This window comes from Nicotiana tomentosiformis, chromosome 7, assembly GCF_000390325.3.
Source record: "Nicotiana tomentosiformis chromosome 7, ASM39032v3, whole genome shotgun sequence".
Lineage (NCBI taxonomy): Eukaryota > Viridiplantae > Streptophyta > Magnoliopsida > Solanales > Solanaceae > Nicotiana > Nicotiana tomentosiformis.
Genome location: NC_090818.1, coordinates 92,772,255 through 92,795,281, shown reverse-complemented (window position 1 = coordinate 92,795,281; position 23,027 = coordinate 92,772,255). Strand labels below are relative to the sequence as shown.

At 38.0% G+C, this 23,027-nt stretch overlaps 1 protein-coding gene across 1 annotated transcript; it reads right to left on the bottom strand.

Moving 5' to 3' along the window:
- Window positions 1-3,576: 3,576 nt before the first annotated feature.
- Window positions 3,577-22,214, bottom strand: LOC104101624 (MACPF domain-containing protein CAD1-like). Its single transcript, XM_070181731.1, has 7 exons — window positions 21,381-22,214; window positions 6,497-6,735; window positions 6,179-6,374; window positions 5,959-6,042; window positions 4,829-5,012; window positions 4,571-4,734; window positions 3,577-4,385 (listed from the first exon to the last, which is right to left on the bottom strand). The coding sequence occupies exons 1-7, from the start codon at window positions 21,636-21,638 to the stop codon at window positions 3,762-3,764; spliced, it is 1,749 nt and encodes a 582-aa protein (XP_070037832.1). The 5' UTR covers window positions 21,639-22,214; the 3' UTR covers window positions 3,577-3,761.
- Window positions 22,215-23,027: the final 813 nt, after the last annotated feature.

Below are 23,027 nucleotides of genomic sequence, written 5' to 3'. Positions count from 1 at the left end.
AATCCATTTGTATGCAACCCAAATGATATTCCTACAAACACATTGAATATTTTATTCAAGTTTAACATAAACTCATTGCACATTAATATACTGAAATTCTCAACTCGAGATACTTCTATCCCTAGTTATACATCACATGAAAGAAAGAACTCAAAGAAAAATACTTGAAACCTCTACCTGTAAATTTCTTGCCATTCACATTTGTTTGCCCACCATGCATATTGATGCCCGCAAATGATTCTTATGATTCTATACGATACGGCTATCATTAAAAGCTCAAGAAAATCATCAAAAATAAAAGACATCCATAATAATGATAATAGACATTCTAACTAACTAAAAATTGCCAACATGAATCATGATTCGATATAGCATTCAAAGGAAAAATATTAAATTAAAGATAGAATATATTATATTAAAAGAGAGAGAAGGGGGATAAGTGGAGAACTTGCTCTTGTCATATTTAACGGTGTGTGAAATCCAAAAAGGGGTGCAAAGGAGGAATAAATAAAAAACAGATTAAAAACCAAAAGGAGTGAAAACAAAGAATATTGAACAAAAGACAGTCTTTGAAATTATAATGAGATTAGCACTTTATGCTTTTGACGTTCTAAATAGAGTTCCGATATATATAACTTATAAATCTAGCATTGTTATTAAACTTTAAGGTAAATAAATGCCTCTCAATTGCTGAAACGTAGTGGGAATGATATTTTAATTAATAGAGGCTTCAACTGATTATTAAGACAAATAAAGACCACATCAATTGCTGAAAGTAGTGGGAATATGTAAATTTTGTCGACGGCAAAAAGAGAATTTTGGACCAGATGAGAGGAAAAATATCAACAAAATAAAGATAAAAGAAAAATATGAATGCTGGTCATAGAGAGGTGCCACATCACCTCAACTATGCCCAGCTTTATATATTTATATAGATTGATGTGAAAATATGAAATGGTTTTAGAAACAAACCGTAGTGTCTCAAAGTAAATATCAATTTAGGAGACCTACAAGTTTCTCTTTGCAGAAGCAGATCCATTACTATCACGGCCTGTATTATCGACCGGTAAAACCTACAAAGCGAAAATAGCCTAAATATCTTCTAGAAGATAAAGAGAATTCTATTCATAAACCCGCCGTCATTGCCTAATGGAAAAGCGTGCATTAGCACTCCGTAATATTGTATTTATATCATATAAGTAGAATTTTAGGAGAAGGGCTAGCTAATAGATTAACGGGCTAATTAGCACCCCTTATGGTTAAACCCGACCTAATAGCACTTTTCCAACACCAATCAGATATGCATTTTGGAAGTTTTGAGATTACCCGATTCTAACATTTATTAGTTTTACCTTTTGGTTAGTTCCCGAGTCGCAGTATTTTACTTTAAGAAAGATCATAGTAGGGTGAAAAATAGCTAGATTGTAAATATGCTGTTTAAAATCTGGTCCTACTCAGCATTTTCTATTTTCTTGGTGCTAAGGTTGTTTCTTATCCTCCACTTATAACAGTGCTATGTTTACTCAAATATGCAGAAAATGTTAAACAATCTCTTCTTTAGTAATCAAACGCGGCTTCAGAAAGTGAAAAGGAAAAATTCAAGTAATGTTTTTTCCCCGAACAAGCGAAAATCTTAAGTAATACTCCGTCGGTTTAAAAAAGATTGTTCTAGTTTAACTTGGCACAAACTTTAATAAAAGAAAGACTTTTGATATATGTGATCTTAAATAAGTCAGAGCATTTGTGTGATTGTAAAACTTTTGAAACTTGTGGTCTTAAACTTGTCATAGCATTTGTATGGCTATAGCCTATAAATGCTTCCAATTAAGGAAATATTGAAAGATGTCAATCTTTTTTAAACGAACTAATAAGGAAATAATGTTAATCTTTTTGAAACGGAGGGAATACCAACTAGTGACTAGTAAAGTCATTAAACATAGGGGAAGTTTGGTCATGTTTGGCGATGACTTCACTTGCAAATACTGAAATTGTTATTTGCAAGTTGAAGTTTGACCATCTGCATTTGCAAATATTGAACTTCAATATTGTTGCGCGCGTACCCTTGTATGTGTACCCTATAAGTGAGAAAAAATATTTTATAAATAGCACAATAAATTATCAGAAAGATATGTTTGTGTTACATCTCTATTTTTACTGTCTCGATCCAGTACTAAAACTAAAAAATTTGTTAGCTCGCGGTCTTAGATAAATGAGGATAATGATCGTCGCGTGAACCTCTATAAGAAGTTAAAACAATTCTTTCATGTAATGAATTTTTTTTTTTTTGGCTTTTTTAGTTCGGTTACAGTAAGCATATTTCTTTTGTCGATTGGAATTGATATCATTGTGATATCTTTTCACTTTATGGTGTATTTTATGTATATCAGTTTTATTCTCGTCTCGGCACAATTAATCATGTAGCCATATATTTTATGTCATATATCTGGTTCATCATTTTAACTTCTAACAAATATTTTTTTGTTTTTAAATTTGAGTGAGTAAAAATGTAATTTGATTGTTCTTTACACGATCATGCATGCTTTGAATATTCTTGGCTCATTGTTGTGGAGAAAATTTGTAAAATAAGTATACTTTTATAATTTTCGTAGTTTTTAGGAACACGCATTGAATATAAAGCTACATATCAATTGTGAGATTACAATCAGATTGCTTCGTGTATTGTTATTTCGTGTCTAGTTTTTGGGACAGGCTCCTAAACAAATCATCAATAATAATAATAATAATAATAATATTATTATTATTATTATTATTATTATTATTAATATTATTATTATTATTATTATTTAAACAAGTACACTTTTGTAATATTACTTCGTACCAAAATTGGTAAGGTTTTGTGGCTTCCTAACTTGGTGTGGATTTGAAGCTTTAAAGGATTTGTTATATTGCTTACGAAGAGAGAATCTAAATTAATGAACTTGTTATACATTGTAGTCCTAGATATTAGGCTAAGTATCAATTTAAGTTGATTTGAAAATCCTAAATATTAGAAAGTTGATTTAAATTACGATTTTATCTATTGTCAAATCTAATTTTAAAGGGTAAAAAAGGCGAACGACATTTCGCTAAGGAGTTTCATGTTTTTAATATAGTATAGATATAGATAGCTAGATAGATAAATAGATAGATAGATAGATAGATATAGATATAGATAAAAGTTATGAAAGGGAAAGTTAACAGCAATTGAGTAATTTTTAGTACAATTTGTCCAAAAAGTTCAGCAAAGATTAAACATCAATCGGGACATTTGTAATTAGACGTAAAAGAAAGGAGCTGGTCAATTTCCTCTTGTTTGGATGGTTGTTATCCATTGTATTGTATTGTAACTACACATACAATCTTTATTTTGACTATTACTTAAATTTTATTGTATCGTATTGTCAAATCCGTTGTTACGTAACAATAAAAAGACCTAAGTTTAAATAACAACCAATTTGGTGTGGTTGTATCATTGCCTAACTTTTCTTTCTATTATAATCTTACTTATTTTTAATAAACTGGTGAAATATTAGTGATATTTTCTACAGAGAATAATCCCAAACCAAGAGAAGAAAATTGTGCAGCAAAATTTGAGAAATTTACATATCCAAAACAACAAAGTATACATTCTTCTCCAAAGGGAACTTTACCATCAAACAAAGATAGTACACAAGAAACAACCAAAACACCAATATACACCAAAAACACCACCATGTCTCCCTTTCTAGAACCAAATGCTGCATGTTTCAAAACTCTATTAACTAATAATTAAGCAAAGAATACTTTAATCTCAAAACAATTTTCCCTTTCTCAACACCGAGCTTTCCGCCTGTGACAATCCAGTGACCTGGAGGATCTTGAGGTCCCTTGCTCATTTCTGTCATGTCAACAAACTTTGCCAACTTATTGCCTGTAAAATTCTCCCCTGTAATTGAACTTTCATCTTTATTCCCACTATCGGCCTGTTTCCTTAACTTATAGTTTGGTGTATGGTCCCACAATGATCTCCTAATAGTGCAGCCCGGTAACCTTGAATACAACAGCCTCATATACAAAACGTTTCTCGACCCAAAATTCCAGACACCAAGCTGAGCTCCTGTGACTATGTACACACCAGACAGATCGCCTATGAAAGTTTCAGGGCTCTCAATGGGTGCAGTACTCACATGTGAGAAGTTCTTCCATTTCACTGGCTCAAACCATCTACTATCTTGTTCTTCTGGACCCTGCCACTTTGGAGCGCCAATTGCGACATGACTCTCCCAGTATGGCTGTAGGATCCTAGGAAGAGAAGCGAGATGTTGAAGATGGATGACTAGTCGATTCCCCTTGGACCCTTCAAGATATAGCCGCATGCCAGTCACGGGTTTACGTCCCACTGACACCTGTAGTGGATAAAGACCAAGAGCAGAGGTCAGGCCATTAAATTATTCACTACTACTAAAACAAAAAGACGACGCCTGAGATATCTCAAAACGACACTACCAGACAATTGGTGAGAAACTTCATGGAATAAACATGTAACGACCAGAAAACCTTCTTAAATTTAGAAACAAAGACAGTAGCATACTTGTTCTTGACTAACATAGAGCTTTTGCCCCATCATGCTGAACTGAAGAGACGGACATACAGGTTCCTTTCGTTGTTGGTTAGGAAGTCTGTCATGTACAGGGGCCCATACTCTTGGGACCTGAAACTCCAGGAAATATCTAAGCTCCTCAATTTGAGGTTTATCTGCAAAAATTTATGCACTAATATTACTTATCACCAACAAATAGGGCTGCTCATTACTTATATATTTATGTCTTAAATTGATATAGTATCCTACATTCAAGATAAAGACTTATGGCCCGTGCCAAATGATCCTTCCCTTTAACCCCTTCAAGGAGAAGAGTGATTGGGAAAAACGACATCTCAATGACATCTGGCGAAGATCTAACAGTCATTTCCCATTGAGTATGGCTTTGTTCCAGATCATCCCCTCCCCTTCTTCTGAAAATGACTGTAACATCCTGCATGAGATACGTTCAAAACCTCAAGCTCATTTCAATATTCAGAAAACTTAGCAAAGTTTACACCGAGGATATACAGCCTGTTGTCGTCCAAAAAAAAATCAACAGATTAATAAAAACATGCTAATAGTAGCATCGACCTCCAAAGCAAATTGACACCAATACGACCTAAAATTGACAGTCAGAGACACACACACACAGAGAACTCCCCCATTCTCCATCTCTTGCTTCAATGGTCTAGCTGGAGCAGAGTATGAATCGTATGGGATTATTAACTAGTTTGAAGGAAAATTCTTGTCAAGTCAATTCTAGGGGCAGAAAATTGGAAAAGCAGTCCATTCAATAGCTTCCTGGCGACTACATAGAGCTATGGCAGTATATCAGATTTTGACATGTCAAAGAAGAAATAATTTTTTAACCAAATTTCATGCTTCATTTTTAAAAGAACAATGATAAAATTCAAAGGGAGTAGTGTACATTTCCGTAATACTACCTCTATCCCATTTGATATGAATTTTCTGATGAGAAGTTGGTCATTCGTTAAAAAGGCTTTCAGTTTTTAAAACTTGTGGAAATTATATAAATAGTATTATGTGTTGAGATATGTCAAAAACTTTGAAAGGTCTCAAAATTTGAAGTGTGTAACACAGTTGGGTTGGTGGGAGTATCGAATAGCTTTTGCAGCACTATGAACATTAAAAGAACCATTACAAGGCAAAACAATTAGTAAGAGGATAAAGGGATTATTTAGCCCTTTACATTTGATAAAGTATTAGTCCCCTAACATATATCGGCTACCATGCACCATCTTGTATTGGAACAGATCACACACCATGAATTTGGCCTCTGTGTGTCATTCTAAGGTAATCCCAGTGAAGCTCTCGAGATTTAGAAAGTTATAAAAGAAACCAACAAAAAAGAAGGAAAGGGGAGGAAGGTCACAAACCTCTTTCCCATTTCCGGGAATATATGGCGCACTATTGGGTTGGGGATATACCCCCTGATTATTGAAGAGCGATGGATCATTAGCCTGTTAAATTGAACAAAAGGAAAAGTCAAAAGACAAGCATTACAGTATATCTCAAAGGATGAAACGGACTATAAATAAAACAGCAATAAAGAAAGGTTTTTAGAGATTGAAAACAAAGAAATAAATTGGAACTAGCCTTATCTTTGTATCTCAATAAACCTGAACTTGTAAGGCTTTCCGCGCTGGAGAACCTCTGATTTCCAACATCTTGAACGTAGTTTTTTACTTCCACAGTGGACAGAGGTGATGATATGTGCTGTTTAACATAAATTACATCTTTTCCACCGATAGTTACAGATGTGATTACATGCGTCCCAAAATTTTCAATGAAGCTGTAAGACACAGGAGTAACCCTTGCATTAGATTATGATAGAAGCTCTAGAAAAAGGTATCTTACATCTCAACAATAGACAAAATTCACTTGTACAAAAAAATAATAAAGATTAATTCCTACCTTGCTAATGCTGGTGGATCCCATGACGTAGGGACTGCTCTTTTAACATTTTCCTGTAAGACCAGTGGGGAGGTCATGAGTTGAAGCTTAGAAAGCGGTAGGAAAAATCCATCCATACAAAGTGTCTTTGTAGTGGCAGCATCTACATGCTTTGAACCAGTGTAACTGAATGCTACACTGAAGCTACCAAGAGGAGCATGGTCTGAAAGATTAGCCCTTTTATTAAAATACTCCACCATCTGCAATCAACAACAATAAAACACATTAGGGAGGAAAAGTTTAGCAAACATGTATTCACCACAAGTATCAACAACATATGGAAACCATCACACTTATGACATGACTAAGTTTCAATCAGAAAGTTTGAAGGTACCACAAAAAGTAAATGGAATACAGAAATGAGGCTTAGAAAATTTTCACACATTGTACTTCATTGGATTGTTGTTTATTGATTTAAAAGATAAAATTACATTTTGAAGATTTACTGCAAGTGACCAAGATATTTAGGGAAAGGCACATCTTAATCAGTAGATATAGGCCAGGCGTATTCTTGTGGCAAAAATTTAGTACCAACTATATCCTCACCCTTAAGTGCATGTACTAAATATGAGATAGTCCCCTGTATAACGAATCTTGTAGACAATCAACCTTTAACTCCATTTTGTAAATCGCCACGTTGTTAGTCGCCTTATAGTACAAAAAGTTGATTTAGACCAAAGATGGTCATTGATGTTGGGCATATTTCGATATGTGTTGATGTTACTTTACCCATGTTTTAACCGCTTTTTGATGCTATTTGATCTTTAAAATGCCCAACATGGTTTAATTATTGGTATTATGACTAATTGAGTTGTGTGTGATGATTTAGGGTGTTTGGAGTGCAAAAATATGAAGAAAAGGTGCTCTAGGTAGAGGAAGAGGGGTTGGATGCGTCGCATCCAATCTAGAAAAAAATCAGATTTCGTGCACCCTTAGCAGTGAAGTCGGCCCATAGCATCTGCCTTAGTATCCGCACCTGGGCAAAGCTGAGATGGAGGAACAAAGGGTGGACGCGAAGCATCCACCCTAGCATGCGAAGCTGAGAAGTGGAGGACGAGGTGGATGCGACGCATCCACCCTAGCATCAATCCCTGAAGCTGATTTGGATTAGAAATAGGAGAACTTTGGCCCACGACTTTTGTACGCAATATATAAGCCAAAAACGCCTCTTTTAGGTCATCTAACATATTGGGAAGGGGAAAAAGCCACGACAAAGCTGGGGAACCACGGAATTCATCTTGAGTTCTTATTTTTCCTTCTTTTATTGATTATTATGCACTCTTGTGAATTATTTGATGATTGCATGAACATGAGTGGCTAAGAACCCTATTATTCTAGGGTCATGGGCGATACATGAATGTTGATGTTTGAAGTTTAATTTGACAAAGTTGATTTTATCATATTGGGTTGTTTATTTAATTCTGTTTTTAATTAATTTGCTGAGTAGCTAACAGTGAATTACTATCTACGAATCTAGAGTTGAACTCGAAAGTAGGAATTCTAGATTGCATATAGAATTAAATAGAGCAAGTTCTTGAACCCGGACATCGGGGAACGAATTCGCAATTAGGATAGAAATATACCTAATTGTCTTGCTCGGTTGAGATACAGGAAGTGTAAATGCATTCTTGTTAATCTTAATTCCATAGACATATAGGCATTAAGTTAGCTTGAATAGGCGAGTAAGAACTCGACAGATTCTTATGAGTAATATCAACCATGTCAATCAACAATCCAGATAAATCAATTAGTTATTTTAAGCTAAGAATGCAACATGATTGTTAGATAACCCGTGACCCTGGAATATTATCTCCTATTGATTGTTATTCGAAATCATTTAAGTGTTGTGGTTGATCTTTAGTATTTCATTACTTGATAGTTTTTAGGTAGTAAATTAGAAAATTATCTATTTTGTGAGAAATCGCTTGAATCGATAAGTTATTTGAGTTTGAGTTAGTCAAAAGTTAATCATAAGTATTCGTGGGAACGATACTCTACTCATTACTATATTACTTGACGACCACGTATACTTGCGTGAGTGTGTTTGGTCGCAACAAGTTTTTGGCGCCGTTGCCGAGGAGTTAAGCTTTTATTACTAATTTGTTCAAGTTTTAATTTTCAGTTTGCCTTGTTTGTGTTAATGCAGGATCTTCTCTTGAATGCGGAGGAGTAGAAGTGCAAACAACCTCCTTCTTTTTGATCCAGAAATTGAACGAACACTTCATAGAGTGAGGAGGGAAGTCGAAGCTAGAACGAGAATAGAAAGAGAGTTGGACATCGTAGTTCAACCACAGCCAATAGAAATGGCAGGTAATGAGGAGCGTCCGGTGATAGAAGCCGCAAGGCCCAATCTTGCTAATATGACTCAGGCTATCGTGAAGCCTGATATCACGGGGCATTTTGAACTCAAACAATACATGGTACAGCTAATTCAGTCCACAGGGCAATATGTGGGTCTATCTCATGAATACCCGCAGAGGCACATTCAGAACTTCTTGAAAATTACGGACACTTACAATTATCCGAACGTTTCCAAGGACTATGTCAGGCTGACACTATTTCACTTTTCATTGTTGGGGGAAGCTAAGGAATGGTTGCAAAAGGAGCCCGCGAACTCAATCCACACTTGGGATGATTTAGCAAGGAAATTCCTAATCAATTTTTTCCCTACTAAGAAGACAAAATCGCTGAGGAGCCAAATTCTTGGGTTCCAACAACGGGATGGCGAGACACTTCGTCAAGCTTGGGAAAGATACAAGAAGCTACTCAGAGACTGCCCGCATCATTGTCAGACTGATGAGGTATTGGGTCACACTTTTGTTGATGGGCTAGACGAGGCATCAAAGTTGAATCTTGATTCAGCTTGTGGGGGTAGTTGCATGGCGAGGCCGTATAGTGAAATACAACTCTTGCTAAATAACTTCACTGCTAATGATCATAATTGGCAAGGAGATGGGGACGCAAGAAGAGCAATTAAACAGAAGGCAGCCGGGGTGATTGAGCTTGATGACTTCTCAGCCATGAGAGCAGATATTGCAAAGCTGGCAAATCAAATGAACAGAATGACAATGCAACAAACACAACAGATGCAACATGTACAGCAAATGTCTATTTGCTGCGAACTATGTGGTGACAGTCATATGAGTGACATGTGCCCCACGAATCCTGAATCTATATACTATGTGGGGCAACAAAACAGAGGTCCGATGAATCAGCATGCACAATATGGGAACACTTACAATCCAAATTGGAGGAATCATCCTAACTTCTCATTGGGCGGAAATCAACAGAATCAGAATCAGTATAGGCCTCAAGAAAATTTTAATCAGCCTCAGAAGCCACCCCAACAAACAGAAGAGAGTACGAATGACTTGCTAAAAAAGTTGTTACTTGACAATCAACAGCTCAGGACCGATTTCAGAAATCTTGAGAGGCAAATGGGGCAGTTAGCAGCAAATCAAAATACTAGACCTACAGGCTCTCTTCCCAGTGATACAGAAAAGAACCCTCAAGTTAATGCAGTTACACTCAGAAACGGGAGGGAACTAGAGGAAGTGCCAAAGAAGAGAAAGGACAAACCTATACCTGAGGGGGATCTGACCCCTAAGGCAATACACGAGTCAAAGAAAAATGATGCAAGTTCAGAGCCAGTGGAGGCTGCAAGGCCACCACCACCTTTCCCCCAGAGATTGCAGAAAAAGAATGACGATCGCATGTTTAACAAATTTCTCTCTATGTTGAGTCAGGTTCAATTAAATATTCCATTGGTGGATGTACTTCGTGAAATTCCAAAGTATGCTAAGTACATAAAAGATATAGTGGCTCACAAGAGGAAATTGACCGAGTTCGAGACAGTTGCACTTACTGAGGAGTGCACTTCAAGGGTCCAAAACAAGCTTCCTCAAAAGCTTAAGGATCCCGGCAGTTTCACCATCCCGGTGCGAATCGGTAATATTGATGTGGGTCGTGCTCTTTGTGATTTGGGGGCGAGCATAAATCTGATGTCATTGTCCTTGTTTAAGCAATTGGGTTTGGGAGCTCCAAAACCAACCACTGTGATGTTACAATTAGCTAATAGGTCCATAGTCTACCCTGAAAGAGTGATTGAAGATGTGCTGCTGCAAATTGGGAAATTTATCTTACCAGCTGACTTCATTATTCTAGATTTTGAGGCTGATGAACAAGTTCCAATCATATTGGGACGACCTCTCTTGGCTACTGGTGATGCAATAATTAAAGTGAGAGAAGGGAAAATGATTATGAGGGTGGACAACGAGGAAGCAGTCTTTAATGTCTACAAAGCAATCCAACTTCCCCGCCACTATGAGGAGCTCTCTATAATATCTGTTGTGGAGGTGGATGAGCAACTTCTTGACACGAGTGTATATCTAGACGACTCTCTAGAAAAAGCACTCATGTTGTTTGATAGCTTGATGATTGATGATGAGGTTGAGGAGATGATGCATATCCTAGATGCATCATGTGCTTACATGCAAGGAATACACCCGTTTGAGCCCCTGAATAGGCCAAGTGGGCCTCCTCCAAAGCCGTCAATTGAAGAAGCTCCAAAAGTGGAGCTCAAACCCCTACCCCCTCACCTTCAATATGCTTAATTGGGTAGTTCTGACACTTTTTACCTGTTATTGTTTCTTCTCTCTTGTCTAAATTGCAGGAAGAAAAGCTATTGAGGGTGCTACGTGAGCACAAGCGAGCAATTGGGTGGACAATGTCTGACATTAAAGGCATTAGTCTAGCTTTCTGCATGCATAAAATCCTCATGGAGGACGGACACAAGCCAAGTGTAGAGCAACAACGCCGACTAAATCCAATCATGAAAGAGGTGGTAAGAAAAGAAGTGATTAGGTGGCTTGATGCAGGTATTGTATTTCCAATCTCTGATAGCAAATGGGTAAGCTCCGTTCAATGTGTGCCGAAGAAAGGAGGATGACTGTAGTAGTTAATGAAAATAATGACTTAATTCCTACAAGAACTGTCACTGGATGGAGAATTTGCATAGATTATAGAAAATTGAACAATGCCACCCGGACCCGGAAAGACCACTTTCCGCTCCCCTTTATTGACCAAATGCTAGATAGGTTAGCTGGCCAGGAATTCTACTGTTTCCTGGACGGTTATTCGGGGTATAATCAGATTGCTATAGCCCCAGAGGACCAAGAGAAAACTACATTTACGTGTCCTTATGGCACGTATGCGTTCAAGAGAATGCCCTTTGGTCTTTGTAATGCACCTGCGACTTTTCAAAGGTGTATGATGACTATTTTTACTAACATGGTTGAAAGATTTGTAGAAGTGTTCATGGATGATTTTTCTGTTTTTGGATGTTCTTTTGATAATTGTTTGATGAACCTTGATAAAGTGCTTGCTAGGTGTGAAGAGACGAACTTGGTGCTAAACTGGGAAAAGTGTCATTTCATGGTACGTGAAGGTATCGTTTTGGGGCACAAGGTGTCCAAAAGTGGCTTGCAGGTGGACAAAGCGAAGGTGGAGGCGATTGAAAAATTGCCACCATCGACATTCGTCAAAGGCATTCGCAGTTTCTTGGGCCATGCAGGTTTTTATCGTCGTTTCATTAAAGATTTTTCGAAAATTTCTTCTCCTTTGTGCAGGCTTCTTGAGAAAGATGTGCCCTTCAAGTTTGATGATGCCTGTCTGAAAGCATTTGAGGAGCGAAAGGGAAGGTTGGTGACTGCACCAATTATCATTGGACCAGATTGGGCGCAATCATTTGAGTTGATGTGCGATGCAAGTGACATAGCAATCGAAGCTGTTTTGGGGCAAAGGAGGGATAAAATCTTTCACTCCATTTATTATGCGAGCAAAACTATGAATCCAGCTCAGATGAATTATACAGTTACTGAAAAGGAGTTGCTTGCAGTGGTGTGGGCGTTTGACAAGTTCAGATCCTATCTAGTGGAAACCAAAGTCATCGTTTACACAGATCATTCAGCTATCAGATACTTGTTTGAAAAGAAAGACGCCAAGCCGAGGCTGATTCGTTGGGTCCTCCTCTTGCAAAAATTTGACTTAGAGATCCGAGATCGAAAAGGGACAGAAAATCAAGTGGCTGATCACTTGTCCAGATTAGAAAGTCGGAACCATGTAGCTGAAGGAGGGTCAATCAAAGAAATATTCCCTGATGAGCAGTTATTAGCAGTCACCTCAGGTAAAGCCCCATGGTATGCGGATTATGTTAATTTTATTGCAAGTGGGGTGATGCCACTAGAATTGACACCTGATAATAGAAGAAGATTCTTACATGATGTGAGGCTCTACATGTGGGATGAGCCATTCTTATATAGGCAGTGCGCAGATCAATTGGTGCGAAGGTGTGTTCCTGAGGAAGAGATGAATGCTATACTGCATGACTGCCATGCTTCGCCATATGGAGGTCATCACGGTGGGGATAGAACCGCCCAAAAAGTGCTACAATCAGGTTTCTATTGGCCAAAATTGTTTAAGGATGCACATGCCTTTGTTAAAAATTGTGACAGATGCCAAAGAACCGGAACTATCACAAGGAAGCACGAGATGCCCTTGCAAAATATTCTGGCAGTAGAGCTTTTTGATGTTTGGGGGATTGATTTCATGGGACCGTTCCCATATTCTAATGGGCACAGGTACATCTTGGTGGCGGTCGACTATGTTTCTAAGTGGGTGGAGGCCATTGCTCTTCCTACTAGTGACGCAAAGGTAGTGGTAAGCTTTGTAAAGAAGCACATCTTCACACGTTTTGGGACTCCAAGAGTGTTGATAAGCGACGGGGGAACTCACTTTTGTAACAAATTGCTGAATAATGTTCTTGCAAAGTATGGAGTTAAGCATAAGGTTTCCACTGCCTATCATCCCCAAATGAGTGGTCAAGTAGAAGTTTCCAACAGAGAGGTAAAGCAGATTTTGGAGAAAACAGTAAGTGGGAATAGAAAGGATTGGGCCGGGAAGCTGGATGATGCATTATGGGCATATCGCACTGCATACAAGACCCCCATAGGTACTTCTCCGTACAGGTTGGTTTATGGGAAGGCGTGCCACTTGCCTGTTGAGCTTGAACACAAAGCTTATTGGGCGATTAAAAAGCTAAATATGGAGATGGACTTGGCCGGTGAGAAGAGATTGCTACAACTCAACGAGCTTGATGAATTTCGATTGCATGCGTATGAAAATGCCAAATTATATAAAGAAAAGACAAAGAGGTGGCATGATAAGCAAATCCAACATCGTGAGTTTGAGCCAGGTCAAGAAGTTCTCTTGTTTAATTCGAGGCTAAAGCTTTTTCCCGGAAAGCTTAAATCTCGATGGTCGGGTCCGTTTGAAGTGGTTAGTGTGAAACCTCATGGGGCGGTGGAATTACGTGATACGAGTTCCAATGCGACATTCTTGGTAAATGGCCAGAGAGTAAAACACTATTGGGGTGGTGACATTGCACGTCATAAGACCTCGATGGATTTGGTGGAGGCGTGAAGAACGTGTTGCGTCGTGCTGCGACGTTAAATCAGGCGCTTCTTGGGAGGCCACCCAAGTCCTATCTTTTGTTTTCATAGTTAGTTCAATTTTTAGGAATTAGTTCTTGTTAAAAATCAAAAAAAAAAATCCAGGTATGGGAAAACAGGGTGGATGCGTCGCATCCCCCTCAGCATAAAAAAATTGACGGACCAATTGCTCAAGGCAGTGAAGTCTGCCTATAGCGTCCACAGCCGCGTCCAAACAATTTCAGAGAAAGCAGTTGGGGCGCGTCGCGTCCAAGCTCGCACGTACAGGTAAGTGTTATATTTTAACACATCATATGCTCAACATCCCAAAAATTCCAAACGCGAAATTCCCCTCTTCCCAGACCCTCCCTCTCATCTCACTTGAAACCACCACATCTCCTCTCCCTCGCACCACCACTGCCTCACCCCAAACGCGACAGGTATGTATCTTCTTCCTCGTTCTTTCTTTTTCTTTTCTCTCCTCATTCTCCTCTCTTCTCTCTCGCTGGTAGCAACAGACCCCCTGCCCCAAATTCCCCTAGGTTAAGTTTTACCAATTTAAATGTCACACATGTGATTAAGAGGGGAACTGAAAAAGTTTGAGGCTTGGAGCTGTCATTCCTGTTAGTTGTAATGGTTGCGAGATGATAAACTATAATTCCCTTCATCTCGTTAATTTTGGGAGGGTAGTCGAATTACCCGACTGATAGAAGAAACTAGGCACAATTGTTGCATATAACCTGTTTGACGAATTACCCGTGAGGTAAATTTAGGCACCGGTGAAGTCTGAGTAACCGAGCGACACTGGTATATGCTAGTGAATAAGTGTAGGATCGTTTGTCTTGATTGTGTGCAGCATTGTCGGAATGTTTTGAGCCTATGATAGATTGTCTAAATAACTTGAACATCCGGCACATGCTAGACGTCTTGAATTGTAAAGTGTTACTCGATTTGAATCGAGTGAGCTGCTATGTGTAATTGAACATGGTTAGTGAGCGTCGCTCGGATAAACCTCATGTTGTGCATAATGATATCTATATAGCGAAGTGCTTATTTGTAAACTTGAAAAGAGTTATCATATCCCTGCTGAAAGCCATGGGCTATAGTTTCATGAAGTACTGAATGACATGACTATGCGAATGATTGGAAGTGCAAGCTGTTGCAACTGCTTTATAGCTGAACTTCACTGTTCTATACGCTAATTGTTGATTTCTTTGCATTGCAAGTACTTAGGCTCATAAATGGCAGCAACGAGCAAACCGTCCAAGCAACAAGACAAAGATAATAACAAGCAACCGCCCAAAAAGCCTACCGGAAAGGCAACAGGTGCTCCAAATCCACAGAACAAAAGGAAGCGCACTGAGAAAGAAAAAGAACTGCAGACTAGGCAGTTAATTGATGAATCAGAGCAAGAAGAGGAGGAACCATTAGTAAGGAGGACAGTGAAGAAGGGTATTACAACAACAACATTAAATCCGCCAAGCAAAGGGATAGAGATAATAGAACCTGTGCCGAACCAGAGAAAATCCTCCTAGCAGAGTGACCCGAATGATAAAGGAAAGCAGAAGACTACTGCAGAATCTGAGTCCGAGTCTGATTCAGATAATGAGCCGCCACATGTCGACATGAGTGACGAAGATGAGGGTGAACCAATAGACCGAGCTGCTTGGGAGAAGAACTTTGTTAGTGAAAAGGCATTCCGAGCTTATAATAAGATACTGGGTTCAAAGAAGTACATCCCAGAAAAGCCAATCAACATCGGAGCACTTAAGAAAAAGTACCCGGAGTTTCTAAAATCAATTCGAGAGGTGCAACAATGGGGACCTATCTTGAAGGGCCACGGTAAGGCCAACCTCACTATCGTCAGAGAACTTTACGCCAATTGGCGTCACTCCAGGGGCAGCATTGTGAGAGTACGAGGGGTGGATATTAATGTCTCAGCTGAAGCTCTGAATAATTTCTTAGGGGTGCCACACACACTAACAGATAGGTTTGACTCCATATGCAAAGCACCAGATTATGCACACATTAGGGCGGTCCTATGCCCTACCAGGAAGGATGCAAATTGGAAGCATGGGAGTATGGAGTACCATTCTCTGGCCAAGGAATTCATGAGTGCGTTAGCACGTGTGGTTCTAAATTTCATATGCAACCGCCTGATGCCATGCCAACACAAAACTGATGTCCCTCGACACCGAGCACTAGTATTGTATGCTTTATTGGAGGGGATACCGCTCAACTTGGGAGCCATCATGCATGACCAAATGCAGCGCACCAGGATGAACTACAAGTGGAGGTTGTTCTTTGCAAATACCCTATCGGCTTTCTTGACAGAGATGGGAGTACTATAGGACAAGGAGAATGACGACATTGAGGCTAAAGCTCCAGGACCATATGATGTTACTCATGTACTAGAGCCGAACAAGGGAAGGTCTTCTAAGCTCACCATTCAACAGTTGTTTAAGCAGATGCAAGCTAATATGCAAGAGAACAGGGCTGAGTTGATAGCGACTCGTGTAGAGTTGAGTGCCACCAGAGATGAGTTGAGTCAGACTCGTGCGGATCTAAGCCGAGTCCAGACTGAGCAGGCCACGATGATGAGGGAGGTATCATTACTCCTCCGTGCTCTGGTTCAACGTGCAGATATAGACATCTCACAGCTGCTTGCATCGTCCACTGCTGGACCATCCACTTCTGCTCCTCCTATAGTCCCTGAGGCTCCACACACCATGCCTACTGAGGCCGCTGTACCACCTGCTACAGACTCAGCTCCAGTTGGTGATGATCGAACTGTGACAGCTCTCCCTATTCGTGAGGATGCTATTGCAAAGCCAGGGGAGGTCATGATGAATGCCATGGATGCTGATGCTCTTCCACCTTGACTTGAGGGAGTTTCTTCTCACCCTACTCTACTTTATTTGTGTGCATTGGGGACAAAGCACGGTTTTAAGTGTGGGGTGGGGGGTTATTCATATTTCTGTGGATGAATGTACTTAACTGTTACAATTTTTGTTGATTTTGATACTGTTGAGGGCTGTAATATTCACTGGATTAATGGCATGTACTAGTTAGTAAATTCATCTATATGGAGTAACTCTCAATCCATTGTTGTGTGTAGTCATAGTAAGTAGCCTTATCCAAAAAAAAAAAAAAACAAAAAATAAAGGACTTTTCCCGACGACGGACTACCTGGACAGTTCTCTCGAGGGATTAAGGTCCTTAGAAAAATACAAAAAGATTTTCATTTGATTCTTGAAATTAGTGTTAGTATTAGGAGATTGACAGAAAAACTAAAGAAAAGCGCAAAAATAGAGTAGTAGCCTTGAGTAGTTAGTAAATTTTTTTTAGGTAGTAATAATTCTCTGTGGTTTTTCTTTGTACCTCGGTTCTTTTCCATGGGATGTATTTTGAACCGGGTAGTAATTTTTTATTTTTAGAGTAGATTAGGAATTTAGGGAATAAAAGGAGCAAGAATGATGAACCTAGGCGCCCTTGACTTGTTTCATAGTAGCATATTTATGCTTTGGCATGTGTAGTATCTCCCCTATATTTTGATATTAATCTTGATGCCTTTATATATTGGATAGCATGTTTTGTGACTTGTGTTCACTTTGCGCTTAATGCTTAATATCTCGTGGCTCCGTGAATACTTACATTGTTTGAGAGTCGGAATGTGATCGTCCTTAATGAGTCATGTGCCATGTGTGGTGAGGTTTTTGTGTAGTCCATGTATTGTACTTGTGTCTAGAACTTGCCCGGTATGTGAGTTGAAGCGAAATTTGAGGTGATGCTCGGTTTGAAAAATGATTTTAGGCTTTCTTTGATCTTTTTGAGCTTATTGCTTATCATAAATAAAATTTATCCCTAGTTAATCATTTTGAGCCTATTGACTTTTATTTGGTACCCACATTACAAGCCTATACCCTTTTTTATTCTTAATTGACATTGTTTTGATCCTTTTACCTCTTAAAGCACTTTAATTGTTAAATGAGCGCTAAAAGAAGTAAGAAGGGACTAAGTGTGGAGTGACTTTTGAGTGGAACCAATGAAAGGAAGAAAGATACACTTGTTTTGTAAAATAATACACCACTAGCGGAAATTGAAAGAAAGAAAAATATAAATGAATAAATTGTTGTCTTGTTCTTGCTAGTGGGTATGAATTAAAGTAGTGCTTAAAGAAGGAGGAAATATTGTTGGGGTGATATTATTTGTGAAATTGAAGTGGTGTTGAAGAATTTGCGCTTAAGTTATTTGATGATGTGTTAAAGTGCTTAGGAGGGTGAATCACTATTCCTTAAATATATCCTACCCGTCCCTTAGCCCACATTACAACCATGAAAAAGTCCTAATTGATTTTAGATCGAGCGAGCTTACATTAGTAGAGATTTACATTAAGGGCAAGCCTATGGTACCAATTGCATGCATGTGACTTCTTTGTGAGAGTGAGCGATTTTCTTTGATATATGTGAGTCATTAAAATATATTTGATCATGAGATTCGAATGTGTGGATTGAACTCGCTCTCTTGTTCTTGTTGTGAGGGCACATGATTTCACGAGGGATAGGTAACGTTATTAGACTTCTCTATGATGTTGGGTGTTCAAGCCATGAGTGCATTGTGACATTGAGTCGGTTTTTGAGGTTAAGATTGTTGTGAGCATGTTGTCTTTGTTCGAATATTTTTTAAAGAATGACATAAGTAAAGGGAAGTGTATCTGATGCATATTCTAGAGCCTAATTGTTGCAAATAACCATGGTCATAGGTGTAGTGTGCTTTGAATGATAAGAGCTTAATTTTGTTTCGTCTACTATAGTGATGGTTTGTTCGAGGACGAACAAAGGTTTAAGTGTGGGGTGGTGATGTTGGGCATATTTCGATATGTGTTGATGTTACTTTACCCATATTTTAACCGCTTTTTGATGCTATTTGATCTTTAAAATGCCCAACATGGTTTAATTATTGGTATTATGACTAATTGAATTGTGTGTGATGATTTAGGGTGTTTGGAGTGCAAAAATATGAAGAAAAGGTGCTCTAGGTAGAGGAAGAGGGGTTGGATGCGTCACATCCAATCTAGAAAAAAATCAGATTTCGTGCACCCTTAGCAGTGAAGTCGGCCCATAGCATCCGCCTTAGCATCCGCACATGGGCAAAGCTGAGATGGAGGAACAAAGGGTGGATGCGAAGCATCCACCCTAGCATGCGAAGCTGAGAAGTGGAGGACGAGGTGGATGCGACGCATCCACCCTAGCATCAATCCCTGAAGCTGATTTGGATTAGAAATAGGAGAACTTTGGCCCACGACTTTTGTACGCAATATATAAGCCAAAAACGCCTCTTTTAGGTCATCTAACATATTGGGAAAGGGGAAAAAGCCACGACAAAGCTGGGGAACCACGGAATTCATCTTGAGTTCTTATTTTTCCTTCTTTTATTGATTATTATGCACTCTTGTGAATTATTTGATGATTGCATGAACATGAGTGGCTAAGAACCCTATTATTCTAGGGTCATGGGCGATACATGAATGTTGATGTTTGAAGTTTAATTTGACAAAGTTGATTTTATCATATTGGGTTGTTTATTTAATTCTGTTTTTAATTAATTTGCTGAGTAGCTAACAGTGAATTACTATCTACGAATCTAGAGTTGAACTCGAAAGTAGGAATTCTAGATTGCATATAGAATTAAATAGAGCAAGTTCTTGAACCCGGACATCGGGGAACGAATTCGCAATTAGGATAGAAATATACCTAATTGTCTTGCTCGGTTGAGATACAGGAAGTGTAAATGCATTCTTGTTAATCTTAATTCCATAGACATATAGGCATTAAGTTAGCTTGAATAGGCGAGTAAGAACTCGACAGATTCTTATGAGTAATATCAACCATGTCAATCAACAATCCAGATAAATCAATTAGTTATTTTAAGCTAAGAATGCAACATGATTGTTAGATAACCCGTGACCCTGGAATATTATCTCCTATTGATTGTTATTCGAAATCATTTAAGTGTTGTGGTTGATCTTTAGTATTTCATTACTTGATAGTTTTTAGGTAGTAAATTAGAAAATTATCTATTTTGTGAGAAATCGCTTGAATCGATAAGTTATTTGAGTTTGAGTTAGTCAAAAGTTAATCATAAGTATTCGTGGGAACGATACTCTACTCATTACTATATTTATTGACGACCACATATACTTGCGTGAGTGTGTTTGGTCGCAACAGTCATGTCTAGTTTAAATTATAGTCAACACATCTGCAAACGTAATCAAAGCAAGCGAAACAGCCACACTTGGTTCATCGCCACATTGTTAGTCGCCCTATGTACAAAAAGTTGACTTTAGACCAAAGACGGTCATGTGTAGTTTAGACTATAATGAACACATCTGCAACATATAATCAAAGCCAGTGAAACAGCCAGACGATATTTCATTCATCACAAGCATCTCATGGACTCACAAGTTTACTGTCCTGTCGTAACACCCCGGCGCCCAATAACTGACCTTCTAACCTACACAATGTACAAACCTCAACTGATATACTATGTAAACCTTTGTTTTATTATTGCTGGTTTAACCACCGTGTGAAGAGATAACATCCACACGTCCTCATAAAGCAGTTCACCATAATCTCCACACTATTAGCACGAGATTTTGAGTCTCGGGTGTTAAAGATTCTAGTGAAACACATAGGCTTTGATCTCCTTTTTTACGGCAACACACAAAAGAGTTTGATTAAGAAACATATCTTCCTTGGTTCATCTAAAACTCGGGGCCTAGACAAGTGACTGCTTTCTCCTAACATGTCTATTACATACAATAAAGACAGAACCACATGCAGAAGATGCATATTGAAATTGCTAATAAACACCCTTAACTGGCAATTGACCTAAACAAGTGGCTTCTTTCCCCTGAAATGTTTACGACACACAATAAAGATAGTAGCACATGCAAAACATGCATACAGAAAATGCGCATAAGTACCATTAACTGACAACAAGTTCCCAGATGAGATAAATTTCCTTCCTCTAGAAAGCAAAAGGATAAAAGTTATAATCTATATACAACAGAAATGAATTTCAACCAGAAAACCATTCAATGTTGCATCAACCTGAACACAGCATGCAATAACGAGGCTACTTTTTCGAAACAATTAAATGGATGCAGTCCCTCATAGTTCAACATTTCCAACTTCAAACACGAGTTTACAATCTTGCAGCACTTGTTTTTAAGCAAATTAATTATTTGGTTCATTTCAAATTTCAATTCGAAATCAAGAGGTAGCTAGAGTGCTTTACACAATTGACAAAAGAGTAAAGCTAGTGCCATAGAGAAAACTTAACAACATTGTACATACCTCATTATAAGAGCAAACACTAGTGCCATCGCGACCGCCAGGCTCTTGAAAGTTCTTAATGTCCTTTGAAACATTTGGGAGAACAACATCATCATATAACCAAAGATCCCTGGTATGTTCTTCATTAATCTCTACAACCCTAGAACCAGCCACTCCCTTACAATAGAGCAACCTGGTATCATAGTTCACATCAAAGCCCCTACCAAGTGCCTGCACTGCATTTATAGCAGTATGAAAAGCTGCTGCTTTATCCTCCATCACATCCCCCCCCCCCCCCCCAAAACCTCCCCTCTTCCTTCAAATCCAAACTCCCCTAAACCCAAGGGTAACTCCAAAAATCAAAGTAACAACAACTAAAAAATTGCTTAAAACTAAAAGCGAAGGTCAAAATCCAAGAAAAACTCAAAAAACTCAATTCAACAAATTCTTCAAACAATCAATCCACAACCCAAAAACCTTTTTGGCAGGAAAATCTCAATTGTGTTGAAATTACCACACAACATAGATAAAGTTTCAATCTTTTCAAGATTAAACAGCCACCCCACTTTACCACAAAGCTGTAATCTCAAAAAGAAAAACGCTCAAGAATGAGTCAAGTCAAGTATATAGAGCTTCTTCTTAGATTGACTAAAAAGAAATTACCAAGAAAAGATTTTTACCCAAAAATAGTGAAAAATTCCAGCTTTACTGCATGCCCCCTATCTCGATCTTGAATCTTACATAAAGATTTCAGACTTATGATGCTCTAATATGTCTATGTCTATATATATAAAAAAAAACATAAATATATAGTGTGTCTGTATGTTTACATGTATATATATATATAACAACTCCCTATGTTTCTTTACTGTATGTAGTACTTTGTGTCTTTGTTGTCTATTTTTTCTAGTATCTAATTCTAACATTTATGTCCAAAAAAATAGGCATCGACTCTTCAGACTTTTTGTTACTGTTTTGTACTTGGGGAAATGCTCTATTTTGTTACATGGGTTGTATATTTACTTTAAATCTGACCCGTTGATTTACTTCTTGTACAAAATGTTGATGTGATCGTACGGTTAAGAAAAAGAAAGAGGGTGTACACGTGAGTGGACTTTGACTTACGATATTCACATGGAGTGTGTCATCATAATATTTGAGGAAAACAGTAAAAGAAAAAAGATAAAAAAGAGTAAAAGCAAAAGTCTTTTTTCCTTTGTCTTACTCATCAATGAGGTTTACCAATCTTTAATTATTCTTTTATCTCTAAATTCAATTTTCACTTTTGTCTTTTTGAAACCTAGATAAAGAAGGAAAATTGCAATTAATTAACGGTCAACATAAAAATAATGGTAGTTATGATATAATCTATAGAGGATTATAAGAATAATTGTGTTTTGGCATAGTCGTGGGAACATGTACGTACAAAATATGATATTTTTCAATGCGAATTCAAATTAATTAAACCCAAAATAAGTATTTGACACCACAAGAGAAATCAAAGAAAAAGAAAATTAAGAATAATCGTCCCATTTGAATAGTATAAGGATTTCTAATTTTACATTGCCATTGTATCAATTTTTCGTTTAGATTTATTTTTCAAGAAAAGTTAATTGGAACAATATTTTGTAATTAGATTTAAGTTATATATCGTAAGTGTAAATATTT